Raw genomic sequence first — 21,956 nt, forward strand, 5'->3', positions numbered from 1 at the left:
GCCCATTCATCCTCTACACAGACGCAAGCAATGTGGGTTTGGGGGCAGTCCTGTCCCAGGTCCAGGAGGGAAAGGAGAAGGTGATTGCCTATGCTAGCCGAAAACTCCGGCCAACTGAAAGGAACCCTGAGAACTACAGCTCCTTCAAGCTCGAGCTCCTGGCACTGGTGTGGGCTATCACCGAGCGGTTCCGCCACTACTTGGCCGCAGCAAAATTAACCGCTTTCACAGATAACCATCCGTTGACTCACCTGGACACGGCCAAGCTGGGCGCGTTGGAGCAGCGGTGGGTGGCCATACTAGCCAACTATGACTTCACAATCAAATACAGGGCCGGTCGTGCCAACATTAATGCTGATGCACTCTCTCGGATGCCCCACTTGTCAGAAGGAGGGTGCGAGAATGATGACCTCGAAGAGATCGAGTTGCCTGCATTTCACCAGCCACCAACTGAGAAGGTACATGTCCACCAACAACGGGTGAACCTGGATCCGCTGCCCAGTCAGGAGTGGCAGGAAGCTCAAAATCAGGCGCCCGCTGTCCGCCTAGTCAAGACCCTGGTGGAGAAGGGCGCTGCTGGGATGGACCCTGCCGCCCCAGCTGAAGCCCAACGCTTGTGGAAGGAACGGACCCGGCTGTGTCTACATCAGGGGAGGTTGTACCGTGAGCTGATCAACCCGAAGACCCATGAGAAGATCCACCAGTTGGTTATTCCCCAAGCTGATGTACCCACTGCTCTGCAGGCGTACCATGATGGTGCCGGCCACTTCGGATGGAAGAAGCTGGAGATGCTGTTGAGGGAGCGGTTCTATTGGAGTGGGATGCGGGAGTCTGTGGAGGCCTGGTGTCGAGAGTGCGGTCCTTGTACGTTGAGGAGGAAGGATGAAGCCAGCCAGAAGGTTCCCCTACGCCTGATCATTACACACCAACCGCTGGAGCTGGTCGCCTTGGACCATGTAAAGCTCACCCCCAGCCGAAGTGGGTACACTTACGCTCTGACCATAGTAGATCATTACTCCCGGTTCATGGTGGTTGTCCCGGTCAAGGACTTAACCGGCCGTACCGCCGCTAGAGCGTTCCAAGCTTACTTCTGTCGACCCCATGGATACCCTGAGAAGGTGCTTACCGACCAAGGTCCAGCCTTTGAGGCGGAGGTGTTCCATGAGTTCTGTCAGCTGTATGGCTGCAAGAAGATCCGGACCACACCTTACCATGCCCAGACCAACGGTATGTGTGAGAAGATGAACCATCTGGTCCTTGGCCTCCTCAAAACGTTGCCGTTGGAGGAGCGGAACCTGTGGCCGGAGAAGCTGCCTGACTTGGTCGATATGTACAACAATATCCCGTCTAGCTCAACGAAGTGCACCCCAGCGTATCTGATGAGGGCTCGGCCCGGCCGACTGCCGGTGGACCTGGAAATGGGACTGGAAGCGCCAGAGACACTCCCCTCAACGGCTGAATGGGACACCCGGCGGAGGGTACAGTACCGACAGATTCAGGAGTATGTGGAGAAGAATCTAAGTCGGAGTCGAGAACAACAGGAGCGGCGCTTCAATCAGAAAGCGTCTGCGGGCCCTTTCCAGCCTGGAGATGTGGTGTTAAAGCGGAAGAGGAAGACCCACAAGCTGGATGATCAATGGGAACAAACCCCATACGTCATACAGCCCACAGGATGGGAGGATGGGAAGGCCTACCAGATCAGTCGTGACCAAGGGGGCACTTTGGCCACGGTTTCTCGAGACCATCTGAAAAGGTGTCCACCAGCATTGAGGGCAACGCCTGAAGTACCGGTTCCTCTACCAGCAGAGAAGGCAAAAGAGGTGATCCACACTGTGATGGGTGACTTCCCAGCAGATTGGCCTACACAGAACGGCGCGGTGATTCTTCCAGTGATACTGTTCCCACAACCTGTGGATGAAGAAGTGATGGAGGCGGTCAACCGTGAGCCAGAACCAGTGCCAGTGCCCAGGGATGAACCTGTACCCAGCTCCGCCTGCCCCACACGATAGCAGGGAGGAGGAACTGATTGTCCCCTCTGCCCCACTGCCTAGCCGCACTTACACCGGACCCCGGAGGTCCACCCGTCCCAACCTAGGTAGACCCCCACTTAGGTACAGGGAAACCGTCCTTTAAAAGGGGGCGGAAGTCTGAGTGCGTTTGAAAGTTTTAAAAAGTTTTGCAAAAATGAGAAAATGATTACCGTGAAAGTAACCTGATTGTCTACCGTGATTGGGAATCGGCCGTTGCCAGCATTGTTGTCCCCGTGGGGACCATTTAGCTGCATAGGAACTCCTATGGACAAGCCCGTGAACTTGCAGGGCAACCACAAACGTTAAGTGAGTTGTAAATAGAAATCTGTTGTTGCAGCTACCGTTACCGCCTCCGGAGAGGCAGGTTGGAGGGAGGGCTCGCAGTGGAGCAGGCTGGGGCCCAGCTACCACAGGAACCGGTGGCTACCCTCTGGAGGGGAAGGACAGATCCCGCTCGGGTAACTTGTGCAGGACTGGGGTCAAGGGGTGCTGCCTGGGTTTTAGGGGCAGCATCAGGGCCAGGTTACTTTGGTGGGAGAGAGCGGCAGCCGCAACCGTTTAAAATGTTTGCAAGGTTTATCCTGAGTCATATTGCAAAGGATTGTTGAAAATCCACTTGTGACTTTTAGGATCGCTACTTCCAATAGGTGGCGCTGTGCTAGAGTTTGTCTCCTTTACTGGAGAGACAATTTGAATATTTCCCAGAGGGGCATTGCAGCTATAAGTCCCCTTACCTGGCAGCCAGACTGGCTTGCAAAGTCTCCTTAAGGAGAATAGTGTTCCCCCGTGGTCCCCACATAGCTTTCTCATGAGCCAGATCAGACACCCCCATACTCTGCACTGACGAGGGGCAAGCACCCCGAAACACCGTGTCTGCAAATTGGGATTCTGATCTGGCTTATATATCCTGAGTCATATTGCAAAGGATTGTTGAAAATCCACTTGTGACTTTTAGGATCGCTACTTCCAATAGGTGGCGCTGTGCTAGAGTTTGTCTCCTTTACTGGAGAGACAATTTGAATATTTCCCAGAGGGGCATTGCAGCTATAAGTCCCCTTACCTGGCAGCCAGACTGGCTTGCAAAGTCTCCTTAAGGAGAATAGTGTTCCCCCGTGGTCCCCACATAGCTTTCTCATGAGCCAGATCAGACACCCCCATACTTTGCACTGACGAGGGGCAAGCACCCCGAAACACCGTGTCTGCAAATTGGGATTCTGATCTGGCTTATATATCCTGAGTCATATTGCAAAGGATTGTTGAAAATCCACTTGTGACTTTTAGGATCGCTACTTCCAATAGGTGGCGCTGTGCTAGAGTTTGTCTCCTTTACTGGAGAGACAATTTGAATATTTCCCAGAGGGGCATTGCAGCTATAAGTCCCCTTACCTGGCAGCCAGACTGGCTTGCAAAGTCTCCTTAAGGAGAATAGTGTTCCCCCGTGGTCCCCACATAGCTTTCTCATGAGCCAGATCAGACACCCCCATACTTTGCACTGACGAGGGGCAAGCACCCCGAAACACCGTGTCTGCAAATTGGGATTCTGATCTGGCTTATATATCCTGAGTCATATTGCAAAGGATTGTTGAAAATCCACTTGTGACTTTTAGGATCGCTACTTCCAAAAGGTGGCGCTGTGCTAGAGTTTGTCTCCTTTACTGGAGAGACAATTTGAATATTTCCCAGAGGGGCATTGCAGCTATAAGTCCCCTTACCTGGCAGCCAGACTGGCTTGCAAAGTCTCCTTAAGGAGAATAGTGTTCCCCCGTGGTCCCCACATAGCTTTCTCATGAGCCAGATCAGACACCCCCATACTTTGCACTGACGAGGGGCAAGCACCCCAAAACACCGTGTCTGCAAATTGGGATTCTGATCTGGCTTATATATCCTGAGTCATATTGCAAAGGATTGTTGAAAATCCACTTGTGACTTTTAGGATCGCTACTTCCAATAGGTGGCGCTGTGCTAGAGTTTGTCTCCTTTACTGGAGAGACAATTTGAATATTTCCCAGAGGGGCATTGCAGCTATAAGTCCCCTTACCTGGCAGCCAGACTGGCTTGCAAAGTCTCCTTAAGGAGAATAGTGTTCCCCCGTGGTCCCCACATAGCTTTCTCATGAGCCAGATCAGACACCCCCATACTTTGCACTGACGAGGGGCAAGCACCCCGAAACACCGTGTCTGCAAATTGGGATTCTGATCTGGCTTATATATCCTGAGTCATATTGCAAAGGATTGTTGAAAATCCACTTGTGACTTTTAGGATCGCTACTTCCAATAGGTGGCGCTGTGCTAGAGTTTGTCTCCTTTACTGGAGAGACAATTGGAATATTTCCCAGAGGGGCATTGCAGCTATAAGTCCCCTTACCTGGCAGCCAGACTGGCTTGCAAAGTCTCCTTAAGGAGAATAGTGTTCCCCCGTGGTCCCCACATAGCTTTCTCATGAGCCAGATCAGACACCCCCATACTTTGCACTGACGAGGGGCAAGCACCCCGAAACACCGTGTCTGCAAATTGGGATTCTGATCTGGCTTATATATCCTGAGTCATATTGCAAAGGATTGTTGAAAATCCACTTGTGACTTTTAGGATCGCTACTTCCAAAAGGTGGCGCTGTGCTAGAGTTTGTCTCCTTTACTGGAGAGACAATTTGAATATTTCCCAGAGGGGCATTGCAGCTATAAGTCCCCTTACCTGGCAGCCAGACTGGCTTGCAAAGTCTCCTTAAGGAGAATAGTGTTCCCCCGTGGTCCCCACATAGCTTTCTCATGAGCCAGATCAGACACCCCCATACTTTGCACTGACGAGGGGCAAGCACCCCAAAACACCGTGTCTGCAAATTGGGATTCTGATCTGGCTTATATATCCTGAGTCATATTGCAAAGGATTGTTGAAAATCCACTTGTGACTTTTAGGATCGCTACTTCCAATAGGTGGCGCTGTGCTAGAGTTTGTCTCCTTTACTGGAGAGACAATTTGAATATTTCCCAGAGGGGCATTGCAGCTATAAGTCCCCTTACCTGGCAGCCAGACTGGCTTGCAAAGTCTCCTTAAGGAGAATAGTGTTCCCCCGTGGTCCCCACATAGCTTTCTCATGAGCCAGATCAGACACCCCCATACTTTGCACTGACGAGGGGCAAGCACCCCGAAACACCGTGTCTGCAAATTGGGATTCTGATCTGGCTTATATATCCTGAGTCATATTGCAAAGGATTGTTGAAAATCCACTTGTGACTTTTAGGATCGCTACTTCCAATAGGTGGCGCTGTGCTAGAGTTTGTCTCCTTTACTGGAGAGACAATTTGAATATTTCCCAGAGGGGCATTGCAGCTATAAGTCCCCTTACCTGGCAGCCAGACTGGCTTGCAAAGTCTCCTTAAGGAGAATAGTGTTCCCCCGTGGTCCCCACATAGCTTTCTCATGAGCCAGATCAGACACCCCCATACTTTGCACTGACGAGGGGCAAGCACCCCGAAACACCGTGTCTACAAATTGGGATTCTGATCTGGCTTATATATCCTGAGTCATATTGCAAAGGATTGTTGAAAATCCACTTGTGACTTTTAGGATCGCTACTTCCAAAAGGTGGCGCTGTGCTAGAGTTTGTCTCCTTTACTGGAGAGACAATTTGAATATTTCCCAGAGGGGCATTGCAGCTATAAGTCCCCTTACCTGGCAGCCAGACTGGCTTGCAAAGTCTCCTTAAGGAGAATAGTGTTCCCCCGTGGTCCCCACATAGCTTTCTCATGAGCCAGATCAGACACCCCCATACTTTGCACTGACGAGGGGCAAGCACCCCAAAACACCGTGTCTGCAAATTGGGATTCTGATCTGGCTTATATATCCTGAGTCATATTGCAAAGGATTGTTGAAAATCCACTTGTGACTTTTAGGATCGCTACTTCCAATAGGTGGCGCTGTGCTAGAGTTTGTCTCCTTTACTGGAGAGACAATTTGAATATTTCCCAGAGGGGCATTGCAGCTATAAGTCCCCTTACCTGGCAGCCAGACTGGCTTGCAAAGTCTCCTTAAGGAGAATAGTGTTCCCCCGTGGTCCCCACATAGCTTTCTCATGAGCCAGATCAGACACCCCCATACTTTGCACTGACGAGGGGCAAGCACCCCGAAACACCGTGTCTGCAAATTGGGATTCTGATCTGGCTTATATATCCTGAGTCATATTGCAAAGGATTGTTGAAAATCCACTTGTGACTTTTAGGATCGCTACTTCCAATAGGTGGCGCTGTGCTAGAGTTTGTCTCCTTTACTGGAGAGACAATTTGAATATTTCCCAGAGGGGCATTGCAGCTATAAGTCCCCTTACCTGGCAGCCAGACTGGCTTGCAAAGTCTCCTTAAGGAGAATAGTGTTCCCCCGTGGTCCCCACATAGCTTTCTCATGAGCCAGATCAGACACCCCCATACTTTGCACTGACGAGGGGCAAGCACCCCGAAACACCGTGTCTACAAATTGGGATTCTGATCTGGCTTATATATCCTGAGTCATATTGCAAAGGATTGTTGAAAATCCACTTGTGACTTTTAGGATCGCTACTTCCAATAGGTGGCGCTGTGCTAGAGTTTGTCTCCTTTACTGGAGAGACAATTTGAATATTTCCCAGAGGGGCATTGCACCTATAAGTCCCCTTACCTGGCAGCCAGACTGGCTTGCAAAGTCTCCTTAAGGAGAAAAGTGTTCCCCCGTGGTCCCCACATAGCTTTCTCATGAGCCAGATCAGACACCCCCATACTTTGCACTGACGAGGGGCAAGCACCCCGAAACACCGTGTCTGCAAATTGGGATTTTGATCTGGCTTATATATCCTGAGTCATATTGCAAAGGATTGTTGAAAATCCACTTGTGACTTTTAGGATCGCTACTTCCAATAGGTGGCGCTGTGCTAGAGTTTGTCTCCTTTACTGGAGAGACAATTTGAATATTTCCCAGAGGGGCATTGCAGCTATAAGTCCCCTTACCTGGCAGCCAGACTGGCTTGCAAAGTCTCCTTAAGGAGAATAGTGTTCCCCCGTGGTCCCCACATAGCTTTCTCATGAGCCAGATCAGACACCCCCATACTTTGCACTGATGAGGGGCAAGCACCCCGAAACACCGTGTCTGCAAATTGGGATTCTGATCTGGCTTATATATCCTGAGTCATATTGCAAAGGATTGTTGAAAATCCACTTGTGACTTTTAGGATCGCTACTTCCAATAGGTGGCGCTGTGCTAGAGTTTGTCTCCTTTACTGGAGAGACAATTTGAATATTTCCCAGAGGGGCATTGCAGCTATAAGTCCCCTTACCTGGCAGCCAGACTGGCTTGCAAAGTCTCCTTAAGGAGAATAGTGTTCCCCCGTGGTCCCCACATAGCTTTCTCATGAGCCAGATCAGACACCCCCATACTTTGCACTGACGAGGGGCAAGCACCCCGAAACACCGTGTCTGCAAATTGGGATTCTGATCTGGCTTATATATCCTGAGTCATATTGCAAAGGATTGTTGAAAATCCACTTGTGACTTTTAGGATCGCTACTTCCAATAGGTGGCGCTGTGCTAGAGTTTGTCTCCTTTACTGGAGAGACAATTTGCAAGGTTTAAGTACCGAACCTCCCGATGTGGGATAATGTCATAAATTGTATTATGTTTACCTTTTATATCTTTCCAGAAAATAAAACCGGTGTTGGACGGGCAGCCCGCGGACGGTCTGCATTTTGCTAAGGGGGAATGTGACGCCCTGGGCAAGCCAGGGGTCACAGGTCATAACACCACCATACCCTACACCCCAGTTAGGAACACCAAGGCTAACCTAAAATCCTTGTTGCCTTCCTCCAGGGGCTGATGTCCACACCAGGGGGTGGGCCAGGCGGTTGGCTCCGCCCACCGAGGAGTTCACAGCCCTGGAGGCGGGAGAACCAAGCAGAAGAGTCTAGAGTGTGAAATAGAAGGAAGTGGTAAAGGAGGACAGTGAGAGTAGTGACAGAAAAAGGAACAGTTAAGCAAGCCTGAAGTTGGTCCGGGTGTGTGCCCCGGACTGAGACAGCAAGGTCAGCAGACGGCGGTGACTGTCTGCAGGGGAGACTTCTCGGAGGTTGCTGGAAGGACCGCGGATGGGTGGTGGCCCGGCGGTACCGGAGCGGTATACGAAGAGCAGTCAGCACCATTGGCAGGGGCTTTCGGATCCCGGCAAGGCTAGGAGTCGCCGTGAATTTGCCAAATCCGTTAGTGAAGGGGACCTCTGGGTCTCCCAACAACCAAGTCCCGATTGAAGGCAACAGTCCAACCGTTGAAGAGAGACACCGCCACCGCCAGGGCACCAGTTTCTCAGGGCCAGCGCCTGCGGGCAAAGTAGGGCTCCTCCGGCCCATATCCAAGCCGGCGAGTGGGTTACCGGTGGGAACCCATCGCAACCATCATCATCTTAGGTGCAGGAAAAGGGACCGTAACTGTCAACTACTGGGGAAAAGCAAGTGCAGCCATCCGTGGGAACCGTCTTTCCAGCCGTGTGTTTTACCGAGAACTGTGTCATCGTCTCAGGCTGAGTGAGTATCACAGTGCCGCAAGGCACAGCGCTGCCCCCGCGTGCTTGTGACTGATGCGTTGTACAACGGATGACAATAATTGGAATTAGAAAGCGGATTCCGTTGTAAAACGAGAGCGAGAGAACGTTCAGCTGATCGTTCACAATAGCCGGCCACCGGCTTTTTAGAGCGATCAGCTGATCTCCCGGCCGCCGGCTTTTGAGAGCGATCAGATGATCTCTCGTGGCCGGGTAATGAGAGCGATCAGCTGATCTCCCGGGGGCCGGCTATTGTGAACGATCAGCTGATCGCCCTCATTAGCCAGCCACCGGGAGATCAGCTGATCACTCACAGCAGCCGGCCGCTGGGTGATCAGCTGATCGCTCACAGCACCCGGCCGCTGGGTGATCAGCTGATCGCTCACAGAAGCCGGCCGCCGGGTGATCAGCTGATCGCTCACAGCAGCTGGCTGCCAGGTGATCAGCTGATCGCTCATAGCAGCCGGCCGCCGGGTGATCAGCTGATCGGCTGCCGAGAGAGAGTATGCGCAGCGAAATAATAAGGATTCCGCTTCTCAAAAAAATGTTACACTCTGCGTTCCTGCCAACCGATGGTCAGTCGTTCCACGACTGATCAGTGGAGCGGAGGATGCAACACAAGGGCAGCAGTCACAATCCGCCGCTCATATAAGTCTATGGGAAACCACTGTGCTTTGGAGCAGTGGAAACATGTTATGTGGAATGGTGCATCGTGTTTTTCTATATGGCCTCTGATGGACGACTCAGGGTTTGGAGAATACCAGGAGAACGTTACCTGCCTGACTGCAATTTGCCAAGTGGACAGTTTGGTGGAGAAGAGATAATACTATGGACATGTTTTTCAGGGTTGCCTTGGCCCATTAATTCCAGTAAAGTGAAATCTTAACATTACAGAGCCCTGACCTCAACAACATCCAACACATTTGGAATGAAGTAGAATGGAGAATGTGAGCCTTGCCTCTTCCCACATCAGTGTCTGACCTCCCAAATGCTCTTCTGGCTTAAGAAGCAAAAATTTCCATAAACACCTCCAAAATCTCAACAAAAGCCTTCCCAGAAGTGTGGAGGTTGTTATGGCTGCAAAGAGACCAACTCCATATCAATGCCTATAGATTTAGCAAGGGAGGTCATGAAAGTTACTATATGTGTTTGTGTGAGATGGTGAAGGTTTCTGTCCACCAGGGGTCTTTGGTCACACTGGCGAAAAGACTTTTTGGTAGATTGGGTGGTGCAGTTAATTCCTGTGGACAATCGAAAGCGTGAGGACGTTCAAGGTCGAGCTCCATCCTTATCTAAATAACTCCGGATCTTGGAGATCCATGACTGTCAAAAGTATCATGGAGGCCTGTTCCAGTTCTAGAAACATTTGCCTGAAAAGAAGTGTGCCTTATCAGGGAGGACTAAGGTTGGATACAGAGTTGACTATCCTAGAAGATTCCCTGAGTGACCTACGATGAAGGTTTGACCTACAATTCGCCCTTCAAGTGCCAGACTCATCACTTCAATCTTTCCAGCGATTACGTTATGGTTTGTAGGTACTGAGCTCAGGCCATGTACATAAACATAGAGGTTATCGCCAAGAGTAGTTAGTTAGGTCTAGAGTCTAATAGGACAGAATTTTGTTTCCACAAACAAAGTGCTCACAATAGAAGAGACTTTGTTCATCTCCTCTCTATTGTATCTCTGTTTAAAGTGACTTCTTGGCCGGGGATAAAAGGACGAGATAGGATAGTGTTAAAATAAATTTGTAAACCTTTGTGCTGCACCACTTAAGGGAACCAACTCGGAAACCGGAGCACAAGGGGGGGTACTCAGACCCTGAAGCTAGGTCCAGAAGCAACTGGGGGCTAGCTAATTAACTGATTGAGGCCAGGACTAGAGGTCCTGTCCCACCTTAAAGTCTACTTATCAATTTACAAAGTTCCTTATACACTAATTCTTTGGCAGAGGGCTAGGTTAGGTAAATTGCTAAGTTATTGCTTGGGACATCTCAGGTCCGTTTTGCATGTGCAGCACAGAGATCCTGGTCACTTCTGACCTGGTGTGTGTTATATTTCCCTTGTGTTATTGTGTGGGACTCAGAACTTTCCACTACCCTCTCAGTAAAGTAAAAGTTCTCTGGCACAATTTGGTCTTGTTCTTCGTCTACGGTCTGTTGCATTCTGGCGAGACCAACTGAGCACTCGGTCTACATCTGGATGCCATTTCTTATAGCTTACATCTTCATGAAAGAGAGGCAAAGTACTGCTTGCCCACTGTCTCATCCATCAGACCTACATCCCTATTGTAGCGCCCAGTCCTGGTCCCAGTGCGGCACCCCCCCATGCCCCCGCTCCCAGGCCTCGGCGGGATCGCTGCTCTCCTCACCTGCCCAACAGCTCCACACTCTCTTTTCCTGCCCCAGGGTCTGCAACGGCCTCCTGCTGCTTCCAGGCCACACGCAGGCCTTCTGTGAGTGCCTGAAGAGTGTGCACGACCACGCCACTTTCTTTAAAGGCCATCGTCTCATTACCCAGAACTGTTTCCTGAGGTCACCCATTACCCTAAAGATATTTAAGTCTGCCTTCCCTTAGGGGAGGCACCTGAGCAACGTTGCCTATTTGTTAGTGCGTTGTTAGTTCTCAGGTCCTATTACGCTACTGTTTCTAACTCAGCCTGCTGTGTCCTAGTTCCAGTTCCATGTTTCTAACCTGTGCCTCGTCCTAGAGCCTCTTACTTTCACCACCTCTGTGCTGCCACATTTGAGCCACCACCCCTGTACTGCCACGTCTGAGCCACCTCTTCCGTGCTACCAAGTCCGATTTACCACCTTCCTGCTGCCACATCCAAGCACATCAGCACCAGACATTAAGAGACTTTACCAGTCCCTAAGAGTCGACCTCCACTGGTTCCTGGCAGTCGTTCATTTAGGCCCCCTGGGGCTGCACCTGAAAATCCCTATAGGCGTTCGCTCCAGGTTAGCTCCTCCAGTGGAGTCTGGTGTATGACCCAGTAGGTCCACTCCCGGATGCTTGCCGCCCCTCGATGACCATAACACCTATAAATTTATGCCACATCCTTAGTCACCTTTCAACATATACTATCAAATAGTATGGTCCACGCCATTACTATGACCTGAACTGGAACACACGATATACAAACTTTCTCCACATCTCATGCTTTTTACATTGCTTTTTTTTGGCAGCATGCCCAAGAATCCTTTTAAGTAGGGTGATGATGAGAGTCTGGTCGCTGGGACCTCACGTCCATGATGATGGTTCAGTAGTGGACATTTTTGCATGTAGAAAGGGAGCGCATTAAGGGTGAAGAGCAATGAGTGGACAGATGTCCCAAGTAATCAACTCTAGGGAGCACTGAGGTGTAGACAACAATTATAATCAAACTTCTCCTGTCTACCGAGGAAGGAAAAAAAAATTATACTATATTGACACTTTGCCAGGCGGCTTGTTATATAACTTGAGCCCAGTTTTGTAACATGGCCTCCTGCTTTTTTCAAGTATCTCAGAACCTGGAAGCAATGGTTACTACATCGATTTCAGTTCCTGGTGACCATGTGAACATTGTTGGGCAAGTAAAGTCAAATCTGCTAAGTGGGCATTATAATGTATTTATGCCTCGGCCATATCACCAATACCATGAAATCTGATAATCACAAAACCTTTAGCGTTATGTTTCACCTGAAAAGGTGGATCCTTGTTGAATCCCTTCGATCAAATTGAGTAATAATTATGCAGCACAGACAGGTGATCTTGGTCTAGTTGGAACAATAGAAGCTATTTGTCATGGGTGTGTCATGTGTGACAGACAGTCCTGTGGTGTCTGGCAATAGAAGGTCACAACATTTGGCTGCAAAAAATGCTCCCTGACTTTCTATTATTCCTGCTGTCAGTATTCAGTGCACAAGGTATCTCCTCTGCTGGATTTTCATCCTTTTCCCTTTAGGACCCAGCAGAGTTCCTCTTCCCTTCAGCTGCTAATCATCTGTATTTCCTCTTGGGTTTGAATACTATGGACTTGTGCTGGTGATATTACAAGCTCTGGATGCAAGCAGGCAGCTTGCACTCGTCTGTAGAATTGTTACTATTCTTTGTTGAACTTCTTCCTGAGGCATCTGGAGATGCGGTATTTTTTGGATAGGACGCACTTTTCCTCCTAAAAATTTGGGCGGAAAATGATGGGTGTGTCTTATGATCCAAATGTAGCTTATCAGGAGGTGGTTGAGAGGAGTAGCAGGAGGCAGTGGAAATGTGGCAGGCGCTGTGCTGGGGCTGTGGGTGCTGTGCTGTGGGCAGTGATGCAGGAGCCATCTTGAAAATGTTGGCGGTGAGGGCTTCAAATAATGGCGCCCAGAGTCTGCACATGAGCAGATGGAGCTTCCAGCTCAAGATCTCATCTGCACAAGCACTGCCTCTGCCCCATTAATCTTGTAGCTCTCCTGAACACCTCAGGGTGCTACAAAGTTCTGCATCCCCCCCAGGATGCAGGGGCTACCCCCTTAGATACCTAGAACCCCAGTGCCGGTGCCAACAAAAACCCAGGTAATCCCAGTTTTTCCCCAACAATCCCCCATACAATGGTACCTAGCTAGGGTGGGACCATGGATGGTCGCCTAGACGTGGAGCCAATCCAGTCCACTAGTTGACCAGGTGGGTGGGGAAGACTGTGGAGAGTGGTCGGGACACAGGAAGACAGTAGAGAGAAGGGAGTCTGCAGTGAAAGAGAGCAGATGTAGTCAGTTGAGTAGTGACAGTGGAAGTGTGAAGGTGTGACTGACTCGGGTTGACGGTGACCTAGTACCGAGGAGAGGTAGTTGCCGGTGGAGTACTCCCGGAACTACGCACCGACGGGGTACAGGACCCTAGGACAGGAAAGAGCTTTAAGCCGACCTGTTAACACCTGCACAGCAACAGGGACCATCAAGGACCTTGCTGACCCTAAAGAATCCGAAGATTCAGTAGCAAAGAGAGAACCGGGGACAGGACCAGAAACTCCAACCCCACAGGGTTCACACTACTGTCAGGCGGACAGAAGTGGGCAAACCACAAACCGGGGATTCCCAGTGTTCCATAAACCGGGGACCCACTTACCAGAGACAGGTGCAGGGGAAGAAGGTACCAGAGAACCAAACTGGCACTGGGACGAAGGGAACCTGTAGGCGAAACCAGCTGGCCTCGGGCAACATTTTCTCTTCTGTATGGTTCTGTTATGGATCAGAATATATCCAAAATAACAGTATGGTATATATGTCCCCCATCCTAGCATATATGTTTCCCATTATAGCCCACATCCTGGGGTATATTTAACTGCATCCTGGTAAAATGTTCCCCCATCCTGGTATATAGGTCACCATCCTGGTATATATGTCCCCATACTGGGCCCCTCCTGGTATATACTGTCCCCCTCCTGGTATCTACTGTTCCCCTCCTGGTATATACTGTCCCCCTCCTGGTATCTATTGTCCTCCTCCTGGTTTCTACTGTCCCCCTCCTGGTATCTACTGTCCCCCTCCTGGTATCTACTGTCTCCCTCCATGTATCTACTGTCCCCTTCCTGAAGCCATCCTGATATATACTTCCCCCCTCCTGGTATATACTGTGCCCTTCCTGGTATATACTGTCCCTCTCCTGGTATATATGTCCCCATCCTGGTAAATATGTCTCCATTCTTTCTAATGCAAAAAACAACAACATTGTACTCACCCTCCCTGGCTCCCATGTCGCGCAGCATCCTCCTGTATAGACAGCGCACAGTGGCCGGCAACTTTCATTAGTGTCAGTGTTATTGCAACATATGACATCATTGCCATGCGCCACCCTCAGTCACTGGGACGAATAAAAGCTGACGGCTCTGTTTGGCTGGCAGAGTGTATCCCACTACAGGTACCCGATGGGTCTCTGCACCGCAACGCATTTCAGCTTGATGTGCAGGTAGTATTGGGCAGCAGCGTAACTAGAGTTTGAAGGGCAATGGTGCAAAATTTGGACCTGCCCCCCCTCTCTGCACCGCAATGCATTTCAGCTTGATATGTAGCCTTGGATGCACTTCCAGTTGAAACAGGGGCTGGGGCCGGTGTCCCAGGTGTCGGAAGACGGTAGTCCAAACAGGTGTTCAGTGCAACTGGTTTACTCACTTGAGATGTTAACTGGTTGCCCGAGGCCGGCTGGTTTCGCCTCCAGGCCCCCTTTGTCCCAGTGCCAGTCTGGTTCTCTGGTACCTTCTTCCCCTGCACCTGTCTCTAGTAAGTGGGTTCCCGTGGTATAGAACACTGGGGGTCCCCGTTCTGTGGTTTGTCCACTTCTGTCCGCCTGATGATAGCGTGAACCCTGTGGGGTTGGAGTCTCTGGTCCTGTCCCCAATTCTCCCATTGCTACTGAGTCTTTGGATTCTTTAGGGTCAGCAAGGTCATTGATGGTCCCCTTTGCTGTGCAGGTCTTCACAGGTCAGGTTGAAGCTCTTTCCTGTCCTAGGGCCCTGTACCCCGTCGGTGCGTAGTTCCAGGAGTACTCCACCGTACTCCACCGGCAACCACCTTTCCTGGGTACCAGGTCACCGTTAACCCGTGTCAGGGAGTCACTTCACTTCCCTCCTCACACCTCTACAGTCACTGCAGTTCTGACTACTCTCCACAGTCTGCCTCTCCCACCTGGTCAACTAGTGGACTGGAGTGGCTCCATCTCTAGGCGGCCATCCATTGGTCCCACCCTAGCCTGGTACCATTGTATGGGGGATTTGTTGGGGAAAACTGGGATTCCCTGGGTTTTTGTTGGCACCGGCACTGGGGTTCTGGGTACCTAAGGGGCTAGGTCCTGTATCCTGGGGGGGATGCAGAACCTTGTAGCACCCTGAGGTGTTCAGGGGCGCTACATTCCCCCTTGGTTAATTCCAGCACGTCCTCGGGTTGCAAGGTAAACTGGTTACACATTTTTTTATTTTATTTTACAAGTAAGACATTAAACATAACAGGTCCATCCCATGCAGGGGAGGTGCATTACTTAAAATGTTGCAACCTGGGTATCCCTCCCTGCAGCCACCACCCAAAGATCCTGGTCCCAGAACCCTTCTAAGGGGTTCTGGGTCCCTAAGGGGGTAGGCCCTGCATCCTTGTGGGGATGCAGAATCTTGTAGCACCCTGAAGTGTTCAGGGGCACTACATTCCCCCTTGGTTAATTTCAGCACGTCCTTGGGCTGCAAGGTAAACTGGTTACACATATTTTTCTTTTATTTTACAAGTAAGATATTAAACATAACAGGTCCATCCCACGCAGGGGAGGTGCATTACTTAAAATGTTGCAACCTGGGTATCCCTCCCTGCAGCCACCACCCAAAGATCCTGGTCCCAGAACCCTTCTAAGGGGTTCTGGGTCCCTAAGGGGGTAGGCCCTGCATCCTTGTGGGGATGCAGAATCTTGTAGCACCCTGAAGTGTTCAGGGGCACTACATTCCCCCTTGGTTAATTTCAGCACGTCCTTGGGCTGCAAGGTTAACTGGTTACACATATTTTTCTTTTATTTTACAAGTAAGATATTAAACATAACAGGTCCATGCCACGCAGGGGAGGTGCATTACTTAAAACGTTGCAACCTGGGTATCCCTCCCTGCACCCGCCACCCAAAGATCCTGGTCCCAGAACCCTTCTAAGGGGTTCTGGGTCCCTAATGGGGTAGGCCCTGCATTCTTGTGGGGATGCAGAACCTTGCAGCACCCTGATGGGTTCAGGAACGCTACAAGTACACCAATCTTGTCTAGTCATAGAGATCTTATGACAGAACGGCTTTCAAGATACATGCGATTGAGAGAGATGATTGTCAGTTGACGATCATCCTCAAGCTCCTGTACCCAGCTGCGATATACACCTTCAGTATAATTTATATAGGAAGCAAAACATTTTTTACAATACAATAATAATAATTATATTTATACCCTTGTATAGCTCCATTAATTCCATAGCGCTTTGCATATGTAAGAATTTAATGCATCTGAAAAGTAAGAAGTAATAATAATTGCTTTTGTTTATCAAATAAAAATCAATCAAATCTAAAAGCAACGAAAAGAAATGTTCGAATTTCATATTTCATCCATTTTATTTTTTGCTTTTCCTTTTTTTTCTGCAGAAAGCGCTGGCAAAAAGAATATACAATAAAAAAAAAAGCACTGGCTCAAGTAATTGCTTAAATTCCCATGCCTGCCTTAACTGCAGTCATGCAGCAAACACGACCCCCTCCTCTTCTTCTCTGCTTGCTGCCCTCCCCCTGCTTCTTCTGTAGTGCAGCATAAGTAATGTAATGTTCTGGATGGGGTCTCGTGGAGCTGCGTACACCTCCAGGGTGCTCATCTGTCAAGTCACGTCCCATCCTATAATAACGAGGCTTCTTTTCTGGGCATGCGCGTTTCGTTTTTGGCTAGCTGATTCCACTGGAGTCTGTATACGACATCAGAGGAGAAGTGTTATGTGTCAACCTTTCTGGCATCAACCGGAGCTTTTCGTGGATTGTTGTGAACGCTGCATCCTAAAAAAAAAAGAATAATAATGTATATTAATATTTCAATTCAAACACATGAAAGGAAATCCTCTGCTCCAGAGATAGCCCCTACATATGCTGCCGTGATGTCAGATATGGTGACAGGTCTACTCATCCCTCAGAATATGTTAAGCTTATATACCGTGTTTCCCCAAAAAGAAGACATTGTCTTATTTTTTTTTTGCCCCGAAAAAAGCGCTAGGGCTTATTCTCAGGGAGAGTTTACCCCCCCAAAAAATGCAGATCCCCTTTCCCAGGATTGTCATACTTTACCAGACCCCGGGCATCTGCGTGGCTCCCTGGTCCTTCTGCGATGCTTGGGGGGTGCTCCGAGCAGGTATGCTGAACGCCATCTTCCCCGCCATCCTCAAACACTCATACACACACTCAAGAGATCGCAAATACGATCGCACGCGCACACACTCACCACTCCCGTTGATACCACTTGCTTTCAGCCAGGGGCGTAACTGCCACGGTCGCAGAGGTCGCAACTACGACCAGGCCCGGCAGCTTAGGGGCCCGCAGCCGCCCGGCAGATCTTTCTGTGAGAGGAGCTGTGTTGATCTGGCACAGACCACGTGGCTGCTATATGACCCGGTGCCGCCGCTAACACCAGGTCCCCCTCCCCCGTCATCGCGCACAGCAACAACGAAGCATGGAGCAGCCAGTGCAGCTCCATGCTTCATCATTCTCCCCCCCTGTGCCTGCGCGGTAATGCCACTCCTGTGCGACTGTGTGCTGAAAGCACGGAGTGCAGGACGGGAGGACGCTGACCGCAGCAGGGGAACAAGGAGAGGTGAGGACGGAGCAGTGCTGGAACGAGGAGAGAGGTAACTTGTTGTTTTTTGTTTTTTTTTAAATCAATGTGTACACAGTGGCCAGAGGCCATGGGGGACTGCATTATACATGAAGCATGGGGGGCTGGCTGCATTATACATGGAGCATGGGGGGCTGGCTGCATTATACATGGAGCATGGGGGACTGCATTATACATGGTAACCAGGAGAGGTGGTTGCCGGTGGAATACGGTGGAGAACTCCCGGAACTACGTACCGACGGGGTACAGGACCCTAGGACAGGAAAGAGCTCCAGGCTGATCTGTTAACACCTGCACAGCAAGGGGACCATCAAGGACCTTGCTGACCCTAAAGAATCCAAAGACTCAGTAGCCAAGGGAGAACCGGGGACAGGAACAGAGACTCCCACCCCACAGGGTTCACGGTACCGTCAGGCGGACAGAAGTTGACAAACCACAGACTGGGGACCCCCAGTGTTCCATACCACGGGGACCCACTTACCAGAGACAGGTGCAGGGGCAGAAGGTACCAGAGAACCACCTGGAGGCGAAACCAGCCAGCCTCAGACAACCAGTTAACATCCAAGTGAGTAAACCAGTTGCACTGAACACCTGTGTGGACTCCTTCTTCCAACGCCCACTGCACCATACACACAGTGGGGCAATACCCTACTTGCGGAGGGATTACCATACTAGCTGCTAATACCATCAGCCCCAGTAGACACATTTTGCAGCCGCGGCTCCCTACTTATAGCCGCAACACTGCAAGTGGCTTCACGAATAAACTTTATTCACCAATCCCCTGTAAATATCCCCATTACAAAAAGGGCCCAGGGCACAGAACCGGGTAACGGCCACCAACGTGACATTTCCAATAGAGACACTGCCCGGAACCGAGTACCCCATATCCCTGGGTGCTACATATACAGGCCCTATGAAGTCTCACGGCTCATCATAATGCACAATTTCACCTATTTTGGAGGTGGAAAAGGGCCCCTTTATCCCTTGGGCCCCTGTGCAGGGGATTTGTCCACCCCCTGGCTTTACCACCTTACCACCACAGGCCAAAATCAATGTCACTATGTAAATAGCTGATACATTTAGCTTTATTTTGTGTTGTGGCCTCATTATAACAAGACAAATAAGCCAAAAAGAAGTCAGTTATGTTGATAAAGCCAAGGTTGGTGCAGCAAAAGAAAGGCTTGGACAGCTTTTGATCACTTTGGTAAAAACAGCTTCCCATTATGAGTCTGATGAAAAAATTAGGGGCATTTGAGTGGCAAGACCTACTGTCACGGGTGACAGACAGTCCTGTGGTGTCTGGCTATAGAAGGTCACAGCGTTTGGCTGCACAAAATGCTCCTTGATCTTCTATTATTTCTGCTTGGTTTTCATCCCTTTCCCTTTAGGACCTTGCAGATTTCCTTAGCCTGTCAGCTGCTGTTCATAAGTACTTCCCTTGTCTTTATATACAGTACCTTCACTTCCTATTACTTGGTGCTGGTGATATTTCATATATCTTTGTCAAGTCTTCAGTGCAATTAGGTGGCTTGCATACATCTGGAGAATAATGATGGTTGTTGCAGTTTGTCTCCCTGAGTCAGCTGGAGATAAGCTGTTTGTTGTTTTCCCTTCTTTGTTATCCCTGTGTGTCCTTTAGCACCTAGTGGGGTTGACGAAGAGCTCATTCCATCTTCTCCTTACATAGGGCCCAGATCAGGGCCAGCCTAGGGCCAGGAATCCAGCTCGGCGCATAAGTGCAGAACCTATCTAGAGTGGTGAAGGAATCCTGGGTCGTCGGTAGGCTTGACCCTTCCCTAGACACACTGTTTCCCTTCCCTTTTGCCATTTGCTAGGTACTTCCCCGTACCTAGCATGACACCTGCCCACGGTTTAAGAAGCATTGATATATGGTTCATTTGTGGTAGACAGTATATAGAGTACACCCTTCTCTGAAAAACCTTAGCAAAAGTTGTGAACTGTGTCTGTGCCCATTGATATCTAGAGTCTAAAGGGGGCTTTACACGGTAGCGATATCGCTAGCAATTTGTAGCGATAGCGAGCGTGTAAGCACCCGCCCCCGTCGCGCATGCGATTGTTTGTGATCGCTGCCGTAGCGAACAATATCGCTACGGCAGCGTCACACATACTTACCTGGTCGGCGTCGTCGCTGTGACTGCCGAACAATCCCTCCTTCAAGGGGGAGGGACGTTCGGCATCACAGCGACGTTACCGCAACGTCACTAAGCGGCCGGCCAATCAAAGCGGAGGGGCGGAGATGAGCAGGACGTAATATCCCGCCCACCTCCTTCCTTCCGCATTGTGGCTGGCGGCAGGTAAGGAGACGTTCGTCGCTCCTGCGGTGTCACACACAGCGATGTGTGCTGCCGCATGAGCAATGAACCACCTGGATAAACAGCCCTTACCGATTTTTGAGTTTGGGACGACCTCTCCATGGTGAACGATTTTTACCATTCTTGAGGTCGCTTAAGGTCGCTGGTAAGTGTCACACGCTGCCATATTGTTAATGACGCCGGCTGTGCGTCACTAACAACTTGACCCCGATGACAAAACATTAACGATATCGTAGCGTGTAAAGCCCCCTTTACTGTTCGGCACTTATCTCCAGTGGAGCGGATTAGGAGACTTCCTAAAGTAGGACCCGTGCCATATGTACCTGCAATATAAGATTGAGATGTCCAAATTGGAATCGGCTGAAATATAAATGGCTGAGATGAAGAGCTTCAATTTCAATCTACTTTTTGTATTAAAATAGATTAAAATATTAATATCGCTTGGGAATATTCATAGCTTGGAAGCACCAGCTTCAGACTCAGTTTCGCGGAGGCAGCAGATTTACATCCTTTACATAAAGTGTCACATAATAATACAATATTTGGACATAACACTCCGGTAGGTGCTAAATAGTCATAATTTTTGCATGATGGAATTACAGGTTCTTAATTCACATTCAGTTCAGATAGTAACTGGATGGGAGGTTTTTCTTCTGTCTCTATCTTGACCCCAGTCATTAGTGTGACCATATCCTTTTAGGTTCAGGATGGTAATTTATGAAAGATGAACACTTCCTGACATTAGTTCTGTCGCTTGTCCATGTTATGTAAATAAAAGCTTATAACCTGACTTTAATTTCATCCATTGGTTTTATAAATTACTCCTTTGAAAGCTGAAACCCTCCAAAATTTGGTTTAGGTTATGAAAATAGAGTTGCTGCAAAGCTGAAATATCGATCATTTAATGAACACAGAAAGGTCAGATTTTGGCAAGACAAAAGTTTTGTCGCCCACAGAAAGTAATGTGAAATTCAAACAAGTAATGAACTTCTACAAAGATATGTTGCATAACATTGGTGAATGAAGTTGTGGTGCTATTAGAGCCATATTTCATATTTGGTGTGACTTCCATAAGCTTGAAGGACTGCATCCATGCGGTTCAACAATGATTCATACAATTTATTGATGAAGTCATCAGGAATAGCAGAGAATGCAGTCTTACATGCCTCCCAGAGTTCATCTAGAGTCTTTGGTTTTGTCTTCCAAGCTTCCTCTTTCATCCTACCCCAAACATGCTCAATGATGTTCATGTCTGGTGACTGGGCTGGCCACTCCTTGAGTACCTTGATCTTCTTTGCCAGGAGGAACTTTGTTGTAGAGATGGATGTATGAGATGGAGCACCATCCTGCTGCAGAATTTGACCCCTTTTGTGATTGGGAATGTAAGAGGTAGCTAATACTTCTTGTTATTTTAGGCTATTGATATTGACTTCCACCTTGTAAATGCTTAACACGTTTTTGGCATTTTGTCGGAGGTCAAGTTGCAGTTCAAGGGAAGGTCTGGGGTGCTGGGTTTCTTTTTATACACACCCACTAATTAACCGATCATTTAGTGAGCACAGGTGAGGATGTAAACTAGGAGTGGGTGCATTATATGATAAGGTGACAAAACTTTTGTCTTGCCAAAATCTGACCTTTCTGTGTTCATTAAATGATCAATATTTCAGCTTTGCAGCAACTTTTATTTTCATAACCTAAGCCAAATA

The 21,956-nt window shown here is 49.2% G+C and overlaps 1 protein-coding gene across 1 annotated transcript in view; it reads right to left on the bottom strand.

The window, feature by feature from the left end:
• Positions 1–16,749: 16,749 nt before the first annotated feature.
• The window catches only part of LOC142256270 (voltage-gated potassium channel KCNC1-like), a 258,122-nt gene continuing 252,915 nt past the window's right edge, over positions 16,750–21,956 (bottom strand). The window contains exon 5 of the mRNA XM_075327869.1: positions 16,750–17,088. Coding sequence (XP_075183984.1) covers positions 17,027–17,088 — 62 coding nt within the window. The 3' untranslated portion in view covers positions 16,750–17,026. The remainder of the gene's footprint in view (positions 17,089–21,956) is intronic.

This window comes from Anomaloglossus baeobatrachus, chromosome 11 (genome assembly GCF_048569485.1).
Source record: "Anomaloglossus baeobatrachus isolate aAnoBae1 chromosome 11, aAnoBae1.hap1, whole genome shotgun sequence".
Lineage (NCBI taxonomy): Eukaryota > Metazoa > Chordata > Amphibia > Anura > Aromobatidae > Anomaloglossus > Anomaloglossus baeobatrachus.